The following is a 23,264-nucleotide window of genomic DNA, read 5'->3' as shown; positions in this document are numbered from 1 at the left end:
ATTGAAAACGCCCGTCTCTCTATTTCTCTGCGCTTCTGGTGAAACTAAGCATGCACGATTGACTGAGTGAAACAGTTATCTATTGTTTCCGCGACTCTGGAGATATACTCCTTATTCTGGGGGACAATGTGGGTTTTTACCAAAAATCTTTACTAACAAAGACGTTCTTCGTAGGCTGCCCCTTTCTCTCCATTAAGCCTATGACCTTTATTTTATTTATTTATTTTTATTTTGAAAGTTTTATATAGCGCGAACAAGATCTTTGCAGATATCAGAGCGCTTTACAAGGACACAGGGATAATAATACAAAGTAATAAGGAGTAATACAAAGTAATATTTGAGGTAGTTAGGTACAAGGTGCTTAGTTACATAGGTAGGTCAAAAAACATGAGGTTGGTCACAGGTGAGGTAGTGTCAGTACACGGTGCATAGACAGACAGTTGCGTCAATAATATAAAGTACAAAAATAAGGAGCATATACTTGCTTAAGCGTGTTTAAAATATTTGGAGCTTAAAGGTGGGCATAGTTGAGGTGGGTGAGTACAGGATGTATAGTCCCACAGGTGCGACAGTAGTAGAGAAGTAGGGATCGTTGAGGTGGTGTGGGTAAAGTGTGCAAAGTCAAACAGGTGCGTCAACAATATAACAATATACATAGTCACACAGGTGCGTCAACATTATAACAATATACAAAGAGTGAGCGTATACAATCAAGTAAGTCGATAATACAGGTAGTACAATGGACCAGGGGGGTCGGGCAGGTCTTACAGAGCAGATTCATGAGTAATACGGAATAGTAGATCATGTGTATTTAGCCATGAGGATCGCTTTAACTTCTTTCTTAAAAAGTGTGTTGGAGGAGATGAGCCTTGTTTCAGGAGGGAGTGAGTTCCAGATCCTGGGTGCCATTCCTGAAAAGGAGCGTTTATATGTTTTTTCCTTCCGAAATCTTCGAGGTTTCAGCAAAAGATTGTTTGTGCTTCTAGTAGTTCTAGAGCCACCCGAAATTGTCAGCTTTTGAGTGAGGTAGGCGGGTGAGTTCATGTGAACAGCCTTGTGTGTCATGCATGCGATTTTCAGATGTATTCTGGCTTCAAAATGTAGCCAGTTCAGTGATTTAAAGTCCGGGGAAATATGCGAGTGTTTTTTTGAGCCGGTGATGAGTCTCGCTGCGGCGTTAAGGGACGCTCTTAGGGGTGCCGTTGTAGTTAGGAGGAGCCCGCAGAGGGCGGTGCTACCGTATTCTATGTGCGGGATGACTATAGATTGTACTGCAGTTTGGAAGTCTTTGGCAGGAAGGAAGGGTTTAAGTTTTCTCAGGGTATTGATTTGGAAGTTCGCTCCTTTGGTTGCCTTGCTGATGTGCTGCTGCATGTTGAGATTGGCGTCAAGTGTTATGCCTAAAGATTTTGCTGAGTCTACGACGATGGGTTGTATATTTAGAGCCGTTAAGTGCTTAAGCCATTTTTGAGCCGTGGAGATTTTAGCGGGAGGTGATATCAGGAGGAACTCGGTCTTCAGCACATTGAGTTTGAGGTGATTCTCAGCAAACCAGGATTGGGTGTTTCTGATCGTGGTGTTCAGAAGCATGATGTCCTTGGGAGATTGTATTTTGAGATAAAGTTGGGTGTCGTCGGCATACATGTGAAAGTGAACATTAGATGTCTGTAGCAAAGTAGTGAGAGGTTACATAACTAGGTTGAACAGTGTTGGGGAGAGGGAGGATCCTTGAGGGACGCCTAGCGATACAGGTACCGGAGAGGACAGCAGGTTGTTGCTTTTGATTCTTTGTGTCCGGCTGTGTAGAAATGAGGTGAACCACTTGAGAACAGTCCCAGATATGCCCATTCTTGTGTTTAACAGTTCGAGTAAGTTCTCATGTTTAACTGTATCGAATGCTGAGGAGAGGTCCAGAAGGATGAGGAGGCAGGTATCGTTTTGGTCTAGCATTTGGAGGGCGTCGTCCACTATGTGAGTCATGGCAGTTTCGGTACTGTGCCCTGCTCGGAAGCTTGACTGATGAGCGTTGAGGAGATCAAACTTATCTATGTGTTTAGTCAGTTGTAGCTGTACGCATTTTTCCAACAGTTTAGTGTTAGACGGGGACCCTGAGGGTCGGCCGGATACCGAGGGAGAGATCCCCGAGGGGGACCGTCTCCGGCGATCGTACAGACAAGTACCCTCCCTCCCCACAAACAGGCACCACACCAAGTCGAGTTCAAGGCTTTATATAAGGTTCTTAAGGCAAGGATATCAGCGATACAGGAGATCTTGGACCCGGGGGTCCTCTCACTTCTAGTCTCTGTAGGGAAAGGGGGTAGCGGGACAGTCTTGGTACCGGATCGGTACAGGTAGTGGTAACAGGTGAGCTCACAATCCTCGAGCTGGAGGGTCTGTGGATCGGGCCGCGGCAGCGCCAGCAGGCCAAGGTGATAGTCTCTTAAAGCAGAGGGCCGCGGCAGCGCCAGCAGGCCAAGACGATGGTTTCACGAGGCAGGGGCCGCGGCAGCGCCAGCAGGCCAAGACGATGGTTTCACGAGGCAGGGGCCGCGGCAGCGCCAGCAGGCCAAGACGATGGTTTCACGAGGCAGAGGCCGCGGCAGCGCCAGCAGGCCAAGACGATGGTTTCACGAGGCAGAGGCCGCGGCAGCGCCAGCAGGCCGAGACGATGGTTTCACGAGGCAGGGGCCGCGGCAGCGCCAGCAGGCCAAGACGATGGTTTCACGAGGCAGAGGGCCGCGGCAGCGCCAGCAGGCCAAGACGATGGTTTCACGAGGCAGAGGCCGCGGCAGCGCCAGCAGGCCGAGACGATGGTTTCACGAGGCAGGGGCCGCGGCAGCGCCAGCAGGCCAAGACGATGGTTTCACGAGGCAGAGGGCCGCGGCAGCGCCAGCAGGCCAAGACGATGGTTTCACGAGGCAGAGGGCCGCGGCAGCGCCAGCAGGCCAAGTCACGGATGAGTTCTTCTCGGGTCTCTCGACTCCAGGATACAACTGCCTTCCTGGTCTGGTCCTGCCCCAGTTATAGGTCTGGTCCCCTTTGATGTCCGGACCCTCGCGCCTGGGGGGCCGGGAGGTCCGGGATGAGGGAGTCCAGACACCCAGCATGGGGGTGGAGCCAGCGCCCAGGCGGCCGGGGGTGATCGACACCTGGCGGAGGAGAGCCGTTGACGATTCCTTTCTCCCATTGACTCGCCAAGTGGTCACTCTGCCTCCCGGGGGGAGGTTGGTGCCTCGATGTATGGCCCGGCCGGGCCCGGGGTGAGGGTCGAGTTGAGGCCACGCGGCCTCGTGCTGTAGTGGTCCAAGATGGCGGCTGGGCCGAGGCCGTGGTGTGGATGGTGACCCGGGCCAGCTGGGTTCGGAGCTGGTGTCTTGTGGGTGCGGAATTGCAGTGTACTTCGGGTGGTCGGCGGGGACTCTGGCTGGGGGATGCAGGGGGAGCCAGGGTCCAGGTCCCATTGCGGGGAGGGGGCAGCCCGACCATGCGGCCTGTCCAACATGCGTCCCCCCCAGCTGAAGGCGGGGAGAGTCAGCCATCTTCCTGGGGACTCTCCTCGCTGAGGCGGAAAAAGCGTGACAGGCCGTCGGCGTTGGCGTGGTCCTGGCCTGGACGATGTTCCACCGTGAAGTCCATCCCCTGCAGGGAGATGGACCAGCGCAACAGCTTCGGGTTCTCCCCCCGCATTTGCATCAGCCATTGCAGGGGTCGGTGGTCTGTTTGCACCCGGAAGTGGGTGCCGAAGAGGTATGGCCGGAGCTTCTTGAGTGCCCAGACTACGGCGAAGGCCTCCCTCTCAATGGTACTCCAGCGCTGTTCTCGGGGCAAGAGGCGTCTGCTGATGAAGACCACCGGATGGTCGACCCCTTCGGCGTTGAGTTGGGAGAGGACGGCCCCCACACCATGATCGGAGGCGTCCGTTTGCACAAGGAATTCCCGGCTGTAGTCGGGAGCCTGGAGCACGGGGGCCGTGCACATGGCGGTCTTTAGCTTCTCGAAGGCTGATTGGCAGTCCGGGGTCCAGTTGACGGTTTTGGGGCTCTTTTTGGAGGTGAGCTCTGTGAGGGGCCCCACGATGCTGCCATAGTCCTTCACGAACCGCCGGTAGTATCCGGTGAGCCCCAGGAAGGCCCGGACCTCCGTTTGGCTCGTCGGGGGTTGCCAGGCCTGGATGGCAGCAATCTTGAGTTGGAGAGGGGCCACCAGCCCGCTTCCCACTTGGTGTCCCAGGTAGGTCACGGACCCTTGGCCAACTTGGCACTTGCTGGCCTTGATGGTGAGCCCTGCTTGCTGGAGGGCGTGTAGAACCTCCCGCAGGTGGCGGAGGTGGTCGGTCCACTGGTGGCTGTACACAGCAATGTCGTCCAGGTAGGCGGCGCTGAAGTCTTCCAGGCCCGCCAGTACCTGGTTTACCAGCCGTTGGAACGTTGCCGGGGCGTTTTTCATGCCGAAGGGCATGACTTTAAAGTGGTAGTGCCCGTCTGGGGTAGAGAAGGCGGATCGTTCTTGGGCCCTAGGGGTGAGGCCGATCTGCCAGTAGCCCGCTGTTAGGTCGAAGATGCTCAGGTAGCGGGCGGCCCCCATCCGGTCAATTAGCTCGTCTGCCCGGGGGATGGGATGAGCGTCGGTCCGGGTAACTGCATTCAGCCCTCGATAGTCCACGCAGAACCGGAGCTCCGGGGCAACGCCCGGGGCAGCTGCCTTGGGAACCAGGACGACTGGGCTCGCCCAGGGACTGTCTGAGGGCTCGATCACTCCTAGGGTCAGCATCTTGGACACCTCGGTCTGGATGCAGGCTCGTACCCGGTCTGGTACGCGGTATGCCCGGTGTCGAATAGGAGGGCTGTCCCCGGTGTCCACATCGTGGAGGCACCAGGGGGTGACTCCGGGGGTGAGGGAGAACAGGGAGGCGAACTGCCTCAGGAGCGTTTGGCAGTCTTGGCGTTGCTCCGGGGACAGGGCCTCGGAGAGCTGGACCCCTTCCACCGAGCCATCCTGCTCGAGGGCCCTCAGTAAGTCCGGAAGGGGTTCGGAGTCTTCTTCTGTCCCAGTATCGGTAGCCATCAGGAGGCCGAGTTCGGATCGCACAAAATGGGGTTTGAGCCTGTTGGCATGGAGGACCCGTAGGGGGTTCCGGGCAGTCTCCATGTCGATTAAATAGGTGACGGGCCCCTTGCGTTCGATTACCTTGAAGGGCCCGGACCATCTGTCTTGGAGGGCACAGGGCTCAACCGGGGACATCACCCAGACCTGTTGTCCAGGTTCGAACTCAATGGAGGACGTGTGCTGATCGTACCACCTCTTCATGTCCTCCTGACTGGCCTCGAGGTTGGCTTTGGCGGTGTCTCGGAACCGCCGGGTCTGGTTGCGGAGAGCCAGGAGATATCGGTAGATGTCCGGGGGAGTTTTCTGGGGAGGCTGCTCCCAACCTTCCTTGACTAGGCTGAGGGGGCCCCGGACGGGGTGCCCGTACAGTAGTTCAAAGGGGCTGAAGCCGAGGGACTTTTGCGGGACCTCCCGATAGGCAAACAGGAGGCATGGAAGCAGTACGTCCCACTGGCGTCGAAGGGGTTCTTCTAGACCCATAATCATCCCCTTGAGGGTGCGGTTGAATCTCTCGACCAGTCCGTTTCCTTGCGGGTGATAGGGGGTCGTGAATTTGTAGGTGACCCCGCATTGCTGCCAGAGGGACTTCATATATCTGGAGATAAAGTTCGTGCCCCTGTCACTGACAACCTCCCGGGGGAACCCCACCCGGGAGAAGATCCCCATCAGGGCCCGGCCCACCACGGGGGCCGTCACAGTCCGAAGGGGGATGGCTTCGGGATAGCGGGTGGCGTGGTCTACCAGGACCAGGATGAACCGGTGTCCTTGGGCTGTTCGAGGGTCGAGGGGCCCCACAATGTCTATTCCCACTCGTTCAAACGGGGTGGTGACGACAGGAAAGGGTTGTAATGGTGCTTTGATTTTTCGGCCACTTTTTCCGCTGGCCTGGCAGGTGGGGCAGGCCTTGCAGTGGTTGGTGACATCCTTCCGCATGTGGGGCCAGAAAAAATGGGTCACCAGGCGGTCGTAGGTTTTATCCTGCCCCAGGTGTCCGGCAAGGGGGACATCGTGGGCTAAGTTCAGGAGGAAGTCTCGGAAGCGAAGGGGCACCACCAGCACCCGACTGGCCCCTAGTTCTGCAACTTTCTGCTCGCTGTAGAGCAGGTCTTGGTCCCAGTAGATCCAGTGGGCCCCCGAGGTATCCCCGGCGCTCTGGGCCAGGGCTTGCTGCCGGAGTCCTTCGAGGGAGGGACAGGTTTTCTGTTCGGCCCGGAATTGTTCCTGCGTGGGGCCTCCCTCCTGCCGCCATTGTGCCAGGTCAGGGACGTCCCGAAGCTGGTCGGATCCTTCTTCGGTTTGGGTCAATGGACTGGCTTCTGGGGCGGCCTCCTCGGGGATGAGCGCGGGAGGAGGTTCTGGCCACTCGGGCTCTTCTGGGCTGGGGACCGCGCGGGCGGTCATGGACCGGGTCGTGACGCAGACCCATTCGGGGAGGCCAAGCATCCCCAGGTGCTCCCTCCGTTCGACAGCTGCCCAGGGAGAGCTTTCAAGGTCGTTTCCTAGGAGGCAGTCCACGGGGGCATCATCGCGGACAGTTACTTTTAACATCCCTGTTACTCCTCCCCACTCGAAGGGGACGCAGGCCATGTGGCATAGGCTTTCGGAATTGTCGGCTGATCGGACAGGGCAAAGAATGTTCGGCAAGATTTGGTCTGGAGTGACGAGGTGGCGTCGGACCGCCGTTACACTGGCCCCGGTGTCGCGGAGGGCTTCCGCCCGGCGGCCATTAATGTTGACCCATTGACCGTACTTCTGGGTGTTGGCGGGAAGGGGGGCCCGCGGAATCATGTCTCTCTCCCCTAAGCAGACCAGTGCCATGGCGGCGGGTGCCCATTCAGAGGGATCGGTCTCGTACTCTTCCTGGTCTTCCGGGATTAGTTCTTCCCCTAGGGCCGCCGCTGCAACTTGGCGGGGGGTAGTGTTCGGGTTCTTTGGGCAATTGGGATCACTGGCGTAGTGGCCGGGTCGCTGGCACCTGTGGCACGTAATGTTGGCCCGGAAACCGGCCCGGACGGCAGGGCTTCCTCGGCCAACCGGGGTCGAGGGGTTTCTGGGGGGTGACGAGGGGCCGGTGTCTCTCCCCCGACCCTGACTTCCTCCTCCCCCTCGGGGGCGATACGGTCTGGATAATTCGCTGGGTGCGTTCCTGCCAACTCGGGTGCTTTCCCACCGGTCGGCTTCGACGGCTAGTTGTCGAGGGTCGGTTAGCTTACTGTCCAGGAGGTGTTGCCGGAGCTCCACGAAGCAGTTGTTCGACAGGTGCTCCCATACGATAAGGTCAAAGAGTTGTTCGTAGGTGGTTACTTTGTTGCCCTTGATCCACCCCTCGAAGGCTCGGCTAAAAAAGTTCACGTACTCCACCCAAGTTGTACCCGGAATCCGTTTGCAGTCGCGGAACCGTTGGCGGTACATCTCCGGTGTGAGCCCGTATCGAGTGAGGAGGGCGGCCTTCATGTGGTCGTAGGAGGTCATCAGCTGGTCCGGGAGTTGTAGCAGGGCGTCCCGCCCTTCGTTGACAAACCTCCCCCATAAACCGGCCCCCCAATCGCTTCGGGGAATCCGGTGGGAGGTCATTGCCACCTCATAGGCTTTAAACCACTGCTGGATATCATCGTTCTTGTGGTATTCCCGGATGACATCTTTGGGGATGTGAACCTTGGGTTCGGTCGAGGCAGACGGGGTCGGTCGTTCGGGGAGCCCGAGGTCTTTATTCTGTTTCTGGACCTCCAGTGCTTTGAGATTGCGCTCATGTTCGTACTCTAGTCTCTTTTCCTCTAGCTCCCTCTGTCTTTGCTTGTCTTCCCGCTCTTCCCTGAGCCGTAAGTGTTCCAGGGTTATTTTTTGTTCTGCCAGCTTGAGTTCCCCATCCAAGCGAAGTCGGGCAAGTTCTAATTCGTGGAGTCTGGTTTTTTCTCTTTCTCGGATCTCTTCCAGGGAGAGATCCGTTCTTTCTTTAGTTGGTGCGGGGCTCGTCTCGGTTGTTTGTGTTCGGGGTACGGCCGTACCCGTTTCCGCCCAAGCTTCTAGGGCTCGTTTGAAGTCTTCCTTTGTGCTAAGACCTGTGGTTGGAAGTCCAAGTTCTATGCAATATTGCTTCAGTTCCCGGTGGTTGTAGTCTTCCAATTTTTCCATCTGAAATTTCTCCGTTGTTCCGCTCTCTATTGACATGGTTGTTGTGTGTGGTGGGGCGAGTGACTTTCTGTACGATTATGCGTAGGTTCGGATCCCGTCGCTGGCCACCAATGTTAGACGGGGACCCTGAGGGTCGGCCGGATACCGAGGGAGAGATCCCCGAGGGGGACCGTCTCCGGCGATCGTACAGACAAGTACCCTCCCTCCCCACAAACAGGCACCACACCAAGTCGAGTTCAAGGCTTTATATAAGGTTCTTAAGGCAAGGATATCAGCGATACAGGAGATCTTGGACCCGGGGGTCCTCTCACTTCTAGTCTCTGTAGGGAAAGGGGGTAGCGGGACAGTCTTGGTACCGGATCGGTACAGGTAGTGGTAACAGGTGAGCTCACAATCCTCGAGCTGGAGGGTCTGTGGATCGGGCCGCGGCAGCGCCAGCAGGCCAAGGTGATAGTCTCTTAAAGCAGAGGGCCGCGGCAGCGCCAGCAGGCCAAGACGATGGTTTCACGAGGCAGGGGCCGCGGCAGCGCCAGCAGGCCAAGACGATGGTTTCACGAGGCAGGGGCCGCGGCAGCGCCAGCAGGCCAAGACGATGGTTTCACGAGGCAGAGGCCGCGGCAGCGCCAGCAGGCCAAGACGATGGTTTCACGAGGCAGAGGCCGCGGCAGCGCCAGCAGGCCGAGACGATGGTTTCACGAGGCAGGGGCCGCGGCAGCGCCAGCAGGCCAAGACGATGGTTTCACGAGGCAGAGGGCCGCGGCAGCGCCAGCAGGCCAAGACGATGGTTTCACGAGGCAGAGGCCGCGGCAGCGCCAGCAGGCCGAGACGATGGTTTCACGAGGCAGGGGCCGCGGCAGCGCCAGCAGGCCAAGACGATGGTTTCACGAGGCAGAGGGCCGCGGCAGCGCCAGCAGGCCAAGACGATGGTTTCACGAGGCAGAGGGCCGCGGCAGCGCCAGCAGGCCAAGTCACGGATGAGTTCTTCTCGGGTCTCTCGACTCCAGGATACAACTGCCTTCCTGGTCTGGTCCTGCCCCAGTTATAGGTCTGGTCCCCTTTGATGTCCGGACTCTCGCGCCTGGGGGGCCGGGAGGTCCGGGATGAGGGAGTCCAGACACCCAGCATGGGGGTGGAGCCAGCGCCCAGGCGGCCGGGGGTGATCGACACCTGGCGGAGGAGAGCCGTTGACGATTCCTTTCTCCCATTGACTCGCCAAGTGGTCACTCTGCCTCCCGGGGGGAGGTTGGTGCCTCGATGTCGGGCCCGGCCGGGCCCGGGGTGAGGGTCGAGTTGAGGCCACGCGGCCTCGTGCTGTAGTGGTCCAAGATGGCGGCTGGGCCGAGGCCGTGGTGTGGATGGTGACCCGGGCCAGCTGGGTTCGGAGCTGGTGTCTTGTGGGTGCGGAATTGCAGTGTACTTCGGGTGGTCGGCGGGGACTCTGGCTGGGGGATGCAGGGGGAGCCAGGGTCCAGGTCCCATTGCGGGGAGGGGGCAGCCCGACCATGCGGCCTGTCCAACATTTAGCGAGAGTGGGAATATTTGTAATAGGGCGGTAATTGTTTAGATCAGTGGGGTCTGCTGTTGGTTTTTTAGTAGCGGTGTGACTTGCCCGACTTTGAGGGCATTGGGGATGGATCCTTGTTGAAGAGAGCTATTGATAATCTTAGTCCAGAGTGGGAGAAGCCAAGGGGAAAAGTCTTTTACAGCGTTAGCAGGAAGGGGGTCAGAGAGGTGATTGGATGGTTTCAAGGTGCTGAGCAATCTGCCAATTTCTTCTTCGGAGTAGGTGCCAAAGGATGACCAAGTAGCATTGTTCTTTGGTTGAGGCACTGCTGTGTGTCGGGGGTTGGAGTACAGGATAGCGTCATTGAGGAGATTGCTTCTTATTCTCTCAGTTTTTTGGATAAAGAAGGCAGAGAAGTCTTCGCAGGAAGGTGTAACGCCCATGGAGCTGAGTGTCTGGGATTGCTCTTTGGATTGTGATCTGACTAACTCAAACAATTTTCTTGGTCGGTTTTTAGCTTGGGCGAGCTGGAGGCTGAAGAAATCTCTTTTTGAGCGTTTTATTTTCCTGAAGTAGGCGTTTCTCTGTTTCTTTAGACTTTTTAGGTGCACTGCAGAAGGGGCTGACCTCCAGGTGCGCTCTGCCATTCGCATGGCCCGTCTATCCTCATTGAGGCCCCCGTCATACCATGGGTTGGAAGTCTTCTTGGACGAAACTCTTTTCAGTTGCATGGGCGCCGCCTCATTGATTATTGTGGACATAGTATTGAGGAAGTGGTCAGTCAGAAGTTGAACGTCCGTAGCGCCGGAAGGGGGAAGTAGGAGATTGCAGCTGTTAGGCGGTAAGGAGTTTGGGTTGAGTTTCTTCAAGTCTCTTAAAATTGAATCCTTTAAATCCTTGTTGATAACTGAAGAGGGCCATTTGTGATGATTATTTGATTTCCACATTCTTTCGCAAGGTTAACATCTGAGGGAGAGGTGGAACTAGAGGAGGTGATAAATAGCAGGTGGTAGCAGGCTGGACTGGACCAGTCGGCCAGCACACTAGAGGACTTGTAGGGTTCAGGGGGTACCTCTAAGGTACCTTCCTAGTGCTTGTATTAATTATTCCATCACTGGAAGCAATGTGGGCTTATTAATACGATGTGTGTTGATACCAAACATCTTTAGTTTCAGTGAAGTCATCATGTAGCTGGGGAACTCCTTTTGACCAGTGGTTGGCGTTTGGTCCCCTAGAGCGGCACAAGATATGCTGCAGCTCTTAGGAACCCTCTTTAGTTCATATGCCCTAGGTACCAGGGGGACCATTTACTAGAGACTTACAGAGGTGCTACAGGTATAGTCACTTGGGGATCAAGTGACCAGTTCTCTTATTTTGGGGAAAGAAGACTAGTACTGGGGACCTGGTTAGCAGGAACTAGGCGCACATCTGTCAAAGTTGCATCAAATAACACACACAACTTAAGGGGGACTACTGCAACAAGAACCTAGCTTCCTATTTATTTATTTATTTATTTAATGCATTTATATGGCGCAACAGCTACCCAGAGAGTAAGAGGAATCTAAGGTAGGATTTAAGATTTATTGGTTGAATAACCATGCTTTGATGCCTTTCCGGTATTTGATGTAACTCGGTTCAAGACGAAGTTTCAATGGGAGTGAGTTCCACAGAACCGGGGCCAGGTAAGTAAAAGAGAGTCCGCCCAGTCGTACCCGTTTAAACCTTGGGACAATAAACTTAGCCTGATGTAATGACCTGAGGTTGCGGGATGGAATGTATTTTTGCGCCAGCTTACATACGTAGGCAGGCGCTACCTATGCGTTTATCCTGAACATGTAGCATAATGCTTTAAATTTGACTCTGTTGCCAATTTTGAGCCAGTGTAGTTTACTTAGGTGTTCGGCAACACTTGCTCGGCCAGGGAGTTGGAGAAGGATTCTGGACGACCTGGAGTCCATGAGTGACTTCTTTATTGGCTCCTAGATATAGTATATTCCTGTAATCCAATCTGGAGCCAATCAGAGCCTGCATTACTGTTTTCTGTGCCCCTTCAGGGAGTCGCCACAGGATTTTTCTCAGCCATTTAAGGATGGCAAAGCATGTTGAGGCAGTTTCAGCTGTTTGCGCACGCATGGACAGTTTGTCGTCGATTATCACCCCTAGATTGCGGGCGGATTGTACCGCGACTGGGGTTGGGCCCATTTCCGCGGGCCAGTGAGTTGATCCCCAGAGTTCCTTGTGATCTCCAAAGATGAGAAGCTTGGGTTTTCCCCGTTTAGTTTGAATTTCTTGGTGTGCATCCAATTAGCCATTCTCAGTAACCCAGAGCGAAGGGAGGAGGTGTTGGATTTATCGTTGGTATATAGGGAGAATACTAGTTGTGTGTCGTCCGCATAGGAATAAATTGTGAGGCCCATTTCCTCTGCAATTTTCGCTAAGGGGGTGGCATAAATATTAAAAAGTAGTGGACTCAATATGGAGCCCTGGGGTACTCCGCAGAGGGAGTGTAGGACATCGGAGGCATTGTTTTTGGAAAAGACCTGGAATGTTCGTTGTGAAAGGAATTGTTCTAGCCACTTCAGCGCTATCCCTCTAACTCCGATGTCCCCCAGTGTCTGAATTAATGTTTTATGGGAAATGGTGTCAAAGGCGGCACTCAGATCTAAAAGAATGAGTGCCACCGTGCCACCATTGTCCAGTTCCTGACGAATAGCTTCAGTTACCCCCAATAGAGTGGATTCGGTAGAGTGACCAGCTCTAAAACCCGACTGGGAGGGATGTAGTACCTGATTTATATTAATGAAATCTTCTAGCTGTCTGTTAACGTGTTTTTCCAAGATTTTGGAGAATTTTGGCAAGAGCGATATAGGGCGAAAGTTAGAGAACATCTCTGGATCACGTTTGCCTTTTTTAGCAGAGGTACTACCATTGCGTGCTTCCAGTCTTTAGGTATTACAGCTTCATTCAGAGATGCATTAAGCAATTTCCTAATAACATCTAGAATGTAAGGATCGAGCTGTTTAAAGATAAGGGCCGGCAGGGGGTCCTGGGGTGAGCCAGATTTGATGCTATTTAGTACTTCCATGAAAGTCATGAGGTCTAGTGGCTGCCAGGCAGAAAGCAGGTTTGCAGGAGCATTCTCCCACTCGTCAGACCCGTTGGAGATTGCGATTGACTGCGGCTTTGCCTTGGATTCGCATCCAGCATTAAAGTTGGAGTATATGTTAGATATTTTCTCATTAAAATAATTTGCAATGAGATTACATTGTGTGTTTGACAAAATAGGGGGTTCTGGTTGGTGAGCTGCTCCGGGTAGGTCCTTTAAAACTTTAAAAAGAGTAGTGGGTTTGCTTTGTGCCTCTAAAATTGTATTCTTTGTGTATTCCACCTTAGCTATTTTGCAAGACAAGAGATAAACATTTAGCGCTTGTTTATATACATACTTGCTTGCTACGTCATAGTTTCTTCTCCACTGCCTCTCTAGTTTCTTGCAGTGACTTTTTTCTTGCTTCTGTTTCTCAGAGAACCATGGTACCTGGGGGGTTACATGATATTCGTTTACTTAGTGTAAGCGGAATGGTCGCCTGTACTGCCGCAGATAACCAGGTACTGATTTCATTGTGATCTAATACTTTGAGCTCATTAAAAGATAAATTGGGTAGGGACCGTATTAGCTGGGAGATAAGATCATCGATGTTCATTTTTTTCCAGTTCCTGACACCTACCTCAGTGCGATTGAGGTCTTTTTTATTAGGTACCCAGATTTTAAACTTGATTAGGAAATGGTAAGACCAGGGTATGGGAAGTGCAGGTTCACAGCTTAAGTTATTAAAGTTAGCAAAAACTGGGTCAAGTAAGTGCCCTGCTTTGTGCGTTGGACCTTGGTTCCATAATTGGACATTGAGTGCTTCTAAGTCGGAAAGAAGGTTGAGGGTCAAAGGGCAATTGTGGTCCTCTAAGTGCAGGTTAAGGTCGCCAAGAATAGAAAACATGGAGGCCTCCAGCAGGAGTGGGGTGATAAACTCTGACAGAGCCGCCGAACATTCCCCTGCCGCGCCTGGTGGTCGGTAGATCAGGATTCCAGAAAACGTTATTTGAGGTGAGAGGGTAAGTTTAAAAAGTCCGGCTTCACAGTTGTCCATTTTAAGATCTGTCCATTTACATTTCAGTTCTTTTTTAAAAATGATCCCTATGCCTCCCCCACTTTGATTCAATCGATCTTTCCTTACTATGGTATCGTTTGGGGTAGGGCTGTGGCGATGTCTGGGCCTGAACTGGCATTTAGCCAAGTTTCTGTTAGGAATAAGGCATCTGGCTTGTTATCATTTAGTAAGTTAAAAATGTCCTTTTTATGTTTGGGGAGCGATCGGCAGTTGGTGCTAATAAAGTTAAAATGCCTAGCTGCATCTGTTGTACTCTCAGTTTTATTGTTTAAGCATCCTACGTTCTCCCCTGTTATTCCAGGCTGTAGATGGGAAAATGAGAAATTGCACTCGGGGAAGAGGAGGGGAGGATCCTCACAGAGTAACGTTTTACAGTAAGAGTTGTATTTGGATCTGTGGCTGAGCAGATCACTATGGAATAGGTAAATACTTTGGGGAGTTGGGCAGATGGGGTGGCCCCTGGTCCCGGACAGGCGCGGACGGGCGCAGACAGGCTTGCCTTTGGCTGCGCGACGTACACATAGGCCGACTAAGTAGTGCTCCAGCAGTGTAGTTCCCGCCCCTGACCTCTAACCCTCGACTATGTCACTGTCCCGCCTTCATTCGCTCCACATCAAACGGGAAAACCCGCGGTGGACCGGGGAGCCGGCGGACAGGACAGCGGGTGGGGCGAGATCAGGTGAGGCAGAAGTTGGGCTTTGTGATTATTTTAAAAACAAATTAAGATAAGCGCTAGTAACGAATAATAACAAGGTTAAAAATCGGCGTACCACCAGTGTGCAAAGCAGCAAATATAGCAAATCATACCCGCTGCTCATGGTGTGAAGACCAGTAGCAGGGTCTGAATGAGATAAAGACTACCTTCTGCCCAGGCTTGTGCCCCTGAAAGCAGCTACACCCATCTACAGCATTACATCAGAACCCTCACTATGATTTGTCGGTTTTATGACATCCCAATACCCTTTAATTTTCATCAAGAATCGAATATCCTCTTCACTCACCGGCGACTCTTCTTACTCCTCTGTAATCCTCTACGCTCCCTGGCCGTCTTACTCCTCAGTCATCCTCCGACCTCACTGGGCATTCCACTCATGCATCATTCTCATATTCACACATCAGTTCTCCCTTTCCCACCACCCTCCTCACTTTCTACCAGGTTTTAATACTATGCCCTTCACTTTTCCATTGTGCCCCACATTAGCACGTCAACTGCTCTAATCTCCACTGAAGATTGATAAGGGCTACAGATGACAGAATAAGGTGATGAAACACCCCTTTACTTTACTTTCACTATCAGGCTTAGGTGAGGGCAGCCTGAGCTACGGCCACACAATCCCTGCCAATACCGTAATAGCCTGTCTCAGCTTCGTCATCAGTCCTGCAGCATTAGCTGGTATCGTCTTCCTTTATTGCTTTCTCTTCACCTTTTACAGTGTTGCTGTCATCACATGCTTGTCTCAAACAGGATTTGATACGCCTTAAACTTTCCCTTTTGCATTTTCACTTCTCCAGTGGCATAAAAAGAGGACTTTGATCACGGCCAGATGTTTCTTCGGTTAATATATAGATGCATACAGATATCAGTTACCTGAGCTGGGTTGTCCTCTTTTCACACTTCCTCTGTGGAACATGCGTAGAAATAACGAACCTTCACAAGTAGTGGCCAACACTCACTCACCTGAATTACAACTTATATATTTACGTGGCGCTGATTCCTGATGCTCCGCGGAGTGACGCTTTTTCTCCTCTGTTCCTCGTAAAGGGAAGACCGATGCAATCATCGGAAAGCCTGTTTGTAAAAGTAAATAAATATAAATTCATAGCTCCCTATGGAGCGCAAGAACCAGCCCTGAAGACACAGTAGCGCTGTAGCGATAGGAGAATAGACATAAAAAGAGATGTTTAAACATTGTAAAATGAGAATTAAAATGTAGAGTGCTACACAGTGGAGACATATTTCAGAGCATCACAAGCAGGGCTATCTTAGAAAATTTCAAACTGAGGAACAAAGGGGCAGCGGGAGAGAAAAATAGACAGGTGGTTGCAGAACAGACAGAATTGATTTGGAATACACACGGAGAGGAGATTTCATAATGACGAATTTGAAATAGATAAGGAGTCTAGGAAGCGTAGGGAAAAGATGGGGTAAAAAACAGATATGCAGTTATGGGCGGGAGGTGATGTGCCCTATGCAACAATGACTTTTGTTGAGCTAAGATTCTGTAGGAACAAGGTCAGTCAAAGTCAAGAGTGATTTAACATCTGCTAGTTCAATTTAGTGCGACAAATGCAAAAAGAACCTATGATGGGGACAGGTTCAAGACTGATTTACAAATGGCTAAGTCCAAACCGTGGTGGCATAAAAACGATGGATTTTCACTAGATATCATGGAGCCAAATGGGAAACTGTCTGGGCTTCAGGTAAACCCAGCTTCAAGTCTATTTCAAGACTGAATGTAGTTGGTGTGGTAGGGGTGCGGAATTCCTACTGCCCACCACCCAGGACGTACTGTTTGTTGTTCACTGTACAAGTTGCCGAACCCCTGCAGCCCAACCTGTTTGATTGCCAGTTTAGAGTACCACTGTATGAATATATGAAAGAGGAAGGTCTGTCACGAAGGCAAGTTTTGTATCCATATGTAGAGATTACATATGGACTAGCCAGAGAACTGTCGCTCAAATCTTTACCAAGTACAATAGTTAAGCAGATGTAAAACTGCATCAATTGTATAATTGATCGCAGGTGCTTGGCTAAAGAAGAGCAGCCGCTCTCATGCTCTTCAAATTTGAAATATATTTATTACGTGATTCAATTTCCTGCTTGCACACAACTCTTCAAATAAAAAATATTAATAGTCAGTCAAGCAAGTCTTCCTTTATTCTGTGCTTTTTAACATTCCAGCCAGCCAATTCTGATCTTCTGTACTACAAAACATCCAAGCAGGTCAATATGTGTTTCGTCCAGTGGGTGTAACCCAAAGACTTCCTCAGGGCTTACGCAGAATACTGACTGCTTCATAGGTGTGCTACGATTCGATCCAGATCATCCATGTATTGGGAAATGTTCGGTTGTGTCCCTTAAAGTTGTGTATGCTTAGAAGTGAAAGATTTGTCTGGCAAAATGTTATGTAAGCTAAAGGAATGATATCCTTAGTATGTACAAAGTGCTGTGTGTCTCATGCTTGTGCGCAACTGCACAACTCCAGTGTATTCTACTCAATGCTCGTTCACTCGGCAAACACACCACGGAGATCTGGGATATGATCTCATACTTCACCCCGGACGTCATATCTTTACCACAGAGACCTGCCTGACCCCCGCCGCCCCTCCCCCCGCCTCAGTGCCAGGCATCGCCAACCTCGAAGGCTACAATATAGCAAACTGGGATTGAAGCAACAAACACAAGTGGAATTGTTGTAAACGTATCTAGTACCCTATTTAAATATTCCCGATAAATGCCCTTATGTGGTTGTAACTAATCATATCCTTATAAAGGCATAAGAATCATATCCATATTAAGTCATAGCCAATTCAGTCCAAATACGGCAAGGCTACTCCCATAGACTCCTAGAAAGCACAAAGCGTTCTTAAACAAACCAAGACTCCAGCAGTCCGGGAATTCCCCCTGCTTCTGTATTGATTTGTCCTAGAACTCCTGGAGTCCTAAAAGAACTGCGAGTTCTTAGTGACGTCTTATGTCCAACCTTATGTCAAACTCGGCACCTTCCAGGTATAAATATACCAGCATCTGCCCTAGCAAAACACACGGTGGTTTGGAGCAGATCAGCTATCTACTTGCCGGACGCCCTGCTGTGGCAAGTGCCGAAGGTAGCCGACCCTCCCATTGACGCACTGAGAGAGACGCTGTCTTTCCTCCTGCCGAGAAATCCAGTTCCAGTGTTTTCCGGTCACCCTTGCGGGTTGCTGGGAGATCGAGTCCTGAGAGAGAGATACAAGACCTCCTTCATTCTATAAACAAGGTACGGAGCTGATTAGACCCTTAGAGAATTCTTGATTCAGATTTTTGGCAAAAACCTATCTTAACGTAAACTGCAGCTTACTTACTCCTTCCCACGTACTAGGCTTAGGTTAGTTACACCGGGGTAGGCGTATCTTAGAAGCACCAGTTGAGTACGTTTAGTCATGGTTTTATCTATGTATATATTTGATCTATTTTAAACACTGTATGGCTTAGAAACCATACAATGCTTTTACAGTATTATTTCATAATACTCCTTTTACTGTACGCACTTTACTTTATAACAAGTATTGCAATTGTGGCAACTCACTTCTCTTGCATGAGAAAGAAGACTGTTCAATAAATAACCTCTTTTATTGAAAACGCCCGTCTCTCTATTTCTCTGCGCTTCTGGTGAAACGAAGCATGGACGATTGACTGAGTGAAATAGTTATCTATTGTTTCCGTGACTCTGGAGATATACTCCTTATTCTGGAGGGAGCAAAGTTGTCATGTTTATGCGGTTGCCAGAAGCTAAACCCTTCTGGTCTATTCAGGAAAGTTAACACCTTGTTTACTCGAGAAAGTTTCTAGTGACCTCTGAGCTAGCTGGCATTCATAATTAAGTCTAACATATTCAATAGAGACCGAGTCCACCTAAGTCCTACGTCTAAACTATCGTTTATGTTATTCCAATGCGCAGAGCCTATTGGGAATATAGGAACTACACTACATGGTGCCCAACGTTTGGTAAGGCGATAATTTAACGCTAGATACTAGAGTAACTCAGTCGTGCTTTTCACACAGACCCCTTTTTCCCGTAAATGCTCCAATAGATGGGTGAAAGGTTAATATCCGCCAAAACTTAGTAGGAATAGATTCCTATGTATTAGTTTTTGGTTTAGTCAACGTTGAAGGATACAGTGTTCCAAAATATTGTGCACCTAATCTTTGTTTCCCTTGAAACTTGCTCTGCAAACTTTCTGTCAACAAAATGTCGGAAGGTGAAGAGGAAAGAAAAAGAGAAGCGTTAGCAGCTCAACTTTTAGCGGAGGACACAAGTCTCCGGCAAGATGACCCGGATGCTATAATCATCCCAGTCAATGTAAGGAAGAGTGTAACTTACAAACTTATAAATAATGGGGTATCACCAAGAGGTGGTACAGTCATATATGTGGTAGAGGCCCATGAATATCGGCCGACAGAGGTGTTCTATTCCTGGATACACATTCCAGCAGCACATGCTGTGACACACGAGTTCCACTACTATAAAATAGAGGAATCTCCAACAGAATACGTTCCTTTTGAGGACATTGAAATTCCACTAACATACCAAGAGCACCAGCTCTGGTTTAATGGCGCCCTAAAACATCAAAATCAATTCACCAGGCTCGGTCCACTAGGTAGACCAGGAGCCACATGGCCGGTTCTAGCCGGCTATACACCACATCCTGATATTGAAAACATGTCAAGCGGAGAGCTTTTAGTTAAACTAAAAGAATTAACAAAAGTATATAGACAATTAGCTTCAATTGACAATTGACTGTACAACCTGCCGCCAAAAATTGAAAGAAACAGATATAGCAGAACAACCTTTTGAACTTGCCAGAATAATTGAAAAATCCTATGAAGAATTAAGTAGAGATAGTTTAGGTGGGAAACCCCAACTAACTGAAAATCCTGAAAAGAGCTTTATTAAAAATAATCTCATTACTCCAAAAAAGAAGTGGGAGAGTAATAAACAAACCACTCCCAGAGAAAAACAGTTCCAGTCCAGAGGAAGTTCTCCCCAAAGGACAAATAGATCTCCAGAACGGGGGGGGGGGGCAGGTCTCCACAACGGGAGCCCTCTGAAAAAAGATACAACCTTAGAAATAGGGATAATTTAAGAAAACCTGACAGATATCAAGATAATGATACGCGTCCCTCTCGATCTTTTCAGACTTCCTCACAGAAATTGGAAAGAAGAGGACGGTCAGAACATAAAGAAGAGCGCGTCAAGTCCAAAGACAAGGAACCTGCTCATCAAAATAAAAAATTAAAATTTCCCCAAAAAGAAGGTAGCCAGTATTAAAATAAAACATGCCGAGGATTCTGAGGACACAACTCAAGAACGGAGAATGGGCCCGGAGAATGGGCCCAGACAATGCTAGACAGCGCAGCAGAAGTGACCATAGCTCGCAAGATCCTGATGAATCTTCTGGAGACAGTGGACACGAATGAATACATTCAGGTGGAAACTGCAGACACCAGAGTTAGTGTGCCCCACAAATTATATGAAATAACATTACGTATAGAGGGGGACAAAACTAGGAAAATAAAAGGTCTCTTTTGGGAGAACCTATCTAGAGGCTATGATATCCTGCTAGCAGAGAAAGACTGGCCACCAGAGTTTGTCAGGGAGTGCCCACATGGCGAAGAAATGATTATGCCTGCCTTCTCAAATCACATTCCAATTCATAAACAAGCATTTACAATGCAATGGTCTCGGCATTATTAAAGGTAGAGCTATTAGCATTGCTCATGTCATTTTTTTTTTTAAATCTTAAATAAATGGCAGTCATTTACATTGCCAATAGCTTAATCGTTAAATAAATGGCATTGTCATTTACAATGCCAATAGGTTAATCGCTCGCAAATGCATGACCTATTGCATTTACACCCACACGGAGCCACACACACAAAGCCACCCACACACACACACAGCCACCCACACAGAGCCCCCCACACACACACAGAGCCCCACACAGAACCCCCCACACACACACAGAGCCACACACACACAGCCCCACACACACACGCAGCGCCCCACACACCCAGAGCCCCACACACACACCTAGAGCCCCACACACACACCTAGAGCCCCACACACACACACCCAGAGCCCCACACACACACCCAGAGCCCCACACACACACCCAGAGCCCCACACACACACCCAGAGCCCCACACACACACCCAGAGCCCCACACACACAGAGCAATCATGTCCCTAATCCCATCCAAATAGGACTACGCGCAGATGCAAAAGCATTCTTGGTAGAGTTTAAAAATGGATTGGGCAGATCCAATGAGCGGCCAGACTAACTCAAAGCAACCGCATTCTGGATCAATGGGTTTAGTTTACCACAGTGTTAGGCATAATTGTGCCCGCCAAATATGTCTTATCTGAAGCTAAGCTATTTCAGAAACATGTTTTTGTACTACGGGTAAGCTTTTTCTTGGGGAAAGTTAGTCTCCCTAAAATGAAGTTTATTTCATGGAAAAACGTGCATTTTCAGAAACTGCTGTTCTGATGTAACATGCTTTCTAATACTTTTGATACCTGGGTGAGAATTCATCTGAAGTTTAGAAGACGTTATTTCTTTAATGACAGAGGGCACTTCCTGCAATTCTCGTTATGCTATATCTCCTGTCCATACCTTTTATTTGGTCTACCACCTTCACTAAGATTTTTATGGCCACCCATTGGGTTTATACGGCCTAAGCCTGTTGTACCATTTAAATGTCTGAGCTTCGAAGATTCAATGTGTGAACGGCAGCGCTACAGTTTATTAAACTAGTGCGCGCTATACATGACATTTTGAGATTTACATGTGGAGAGATACTATGGAAATGAAATCACCACTTTCAAAGTGGAACAGGGCCCCCTGCTCCCCGACATTGCTCACAACTCTCCTGAAAAAAAGAAAAAAATCTAAGAGGTGGCGCACCCCAAATGAGTGGGGACAATAGGTTAATATTAAGGTCATCATCTTAAGATTAAAGAAAGCGTGGCTTCTCTTGCAGGTGCATTAACACTTGCAGGTGCAGCCAAAGTTTGCAAAGTTCGCTGTCGGCATGAAATTCACTAACTGCGGGGTGTGCTGGGTTCACCTGCTGGTGTAGGATTCGGAAATGCCGGATCACATCGAGAGGGAGCAGAAGATATAGTTACGGCAATCAGGTGACGAGTCGAGGATCGAGGCCCAGCTTTATAAATGCTCCAATAATAACTTGTTCTACATACAGAGACTGATTGGTCAAGTCGAAAGAGTCAAGACAACACATTTGCCCCAGTAGTGACAGACGAATAACAAAACATGTTTTTTTTTATTTGTACGAAGAAACTTGCAAGCAAGAAAAATGCAAGAAAAACGCTATAGGGCAGGAGGAAACTCGTTACATTAAAGTAGAATTCAGAGTAACGCAGAGAACATATATTTAGGAGGTCGGTGTAGGCTGCCTACCAAACTCCAGCTCCTACCAAAAATAAAATATTCACGGTTAAGATGGGAAGGAAGTTTGGTCGCTTTGCTAAAAGAACCGAACTCAAAAATAGTATTTGACGAACTGACATTCCAAAGAATAAGTCCGTCCAGATATCTGACCGGGACTCTCCACCCACCTCAAGGCCATCGGCCGTACCACCACCCTCCCGATAAACAGATTTGAAGACTCACCACATATTTCAGGGGGCCGAATGTAATACCGCGCACGAAGAGCGACTTGACGGGGGCACCTTGCCTGCAGTCAGATTGAGAACAATGGATTATTTTTAAAGCTTTGCCAAAGCGAATTTCTGGCGTTAGCTGGCAATCTTTGTGCTGTGTCAATGCGAAAACTGTGTCAAGAAGAAACAAGAAAAAAAACAATGGCGGCCGTAACTCCGATAATTTCGGATTCGGGGGCGTGTTTTAGGCGTTTTGAGTGACAGATGACGTCACAGGGCTAAAGAACGCAAAAACACGCCCCCGAATCCGAAAGAGACGGGGCTTTATTGGAGTGACTCCCTTCTCCTCCAATGGCTGGCCTCCGTTTAGGAAGCCAGCCAATGGAGGAGAATGGAGGAGAGAGGCGGGTTTATGCCCCCTAACTCCAAAACATTAATTCTTTGGGTCTCCGCCCCCTCACTGCTTCACAGTGAGAAGCGACGGTCCCTCGACCTAAAAATACACATATGCTAGAAAATGGGCAGTGACCCAAGCCCCTCCATTATATAAAAATCATGTAGGATGGGAAGAGGATTCTCCTCACCATAAAATTCAGTTAAAAAAATCAACATTCTGCACAGAGGCAGTATCCTGTTAAGCAAGAAGCTAAAAAACAAGTCAGGGAGATCTTAGATCAACTTGAATATCAGGGGGTGATTGAAACATGCACCTCACAAATGAACAATCCTTTGTTTCCTGTCTCCAAGCCAGACGATTCATATCGTCTAGTTTTGGACTACAGACACATAAACTCTTGTTGCAAAACATTTGCAGTACAAAACTCACACAGTGCAGCACTAATGAATAACATTGTGCGCAAAAAATATAAAACAACATTAGATATTTCAATTGGTTTCTTCTGTCAAAACATTGCACCAGAAAGCAGGTATGTAACCGCTTTCTCAAGTATGGGGGCCCATTGACAATCCT

General features: G+C 50.0%; 1 protein-coding gene across 10 annotated transcripts in view; it reads right to left on the bottom strand.

Moving 5' to 3' along the window:
• Window positions 1-23,264, bottom strand: part of LOC144770929 (uncharacterized) — a 584,254-nt gene that overhangs the window by 261,261 nt on the left and 299,729 nt on the right. For all 10 annotated transcript variants that reach the window (XM_078655752.1, XM_078655753.1, XM_078655757.1 and 7 more), the window contains one exon: window positions 15,584-15,694. In XM_078655752.1, the coding sequence (XP_078511878.1) occupies window positions 15,584-15,694 (111 nt within the window). The remainder of the gene's footprint in view (window positions 1-15,583; window positions 15,695-23,264) is intronic.

The sequence above is a fragment of the Lissotriton helveticus genome, chromosome 7 (assembly GCF_964261635.1).
Source record: "Lissotriton helveticus chromosome 7, aLisHel1.1, whole genome shotgun sequence".
In the NCBI taxonomy this organism is placed as follows: Eukaryota; Metazoa; Chordata; class Amphibia; order Caudata; family Salamandridae; genus Lissotriton; species Lissotriton helveticus.
Note: the sequence above shows the minus strand (reverse complement) of the source record. Positions and strands in the feature narration are given on the sequence as shown.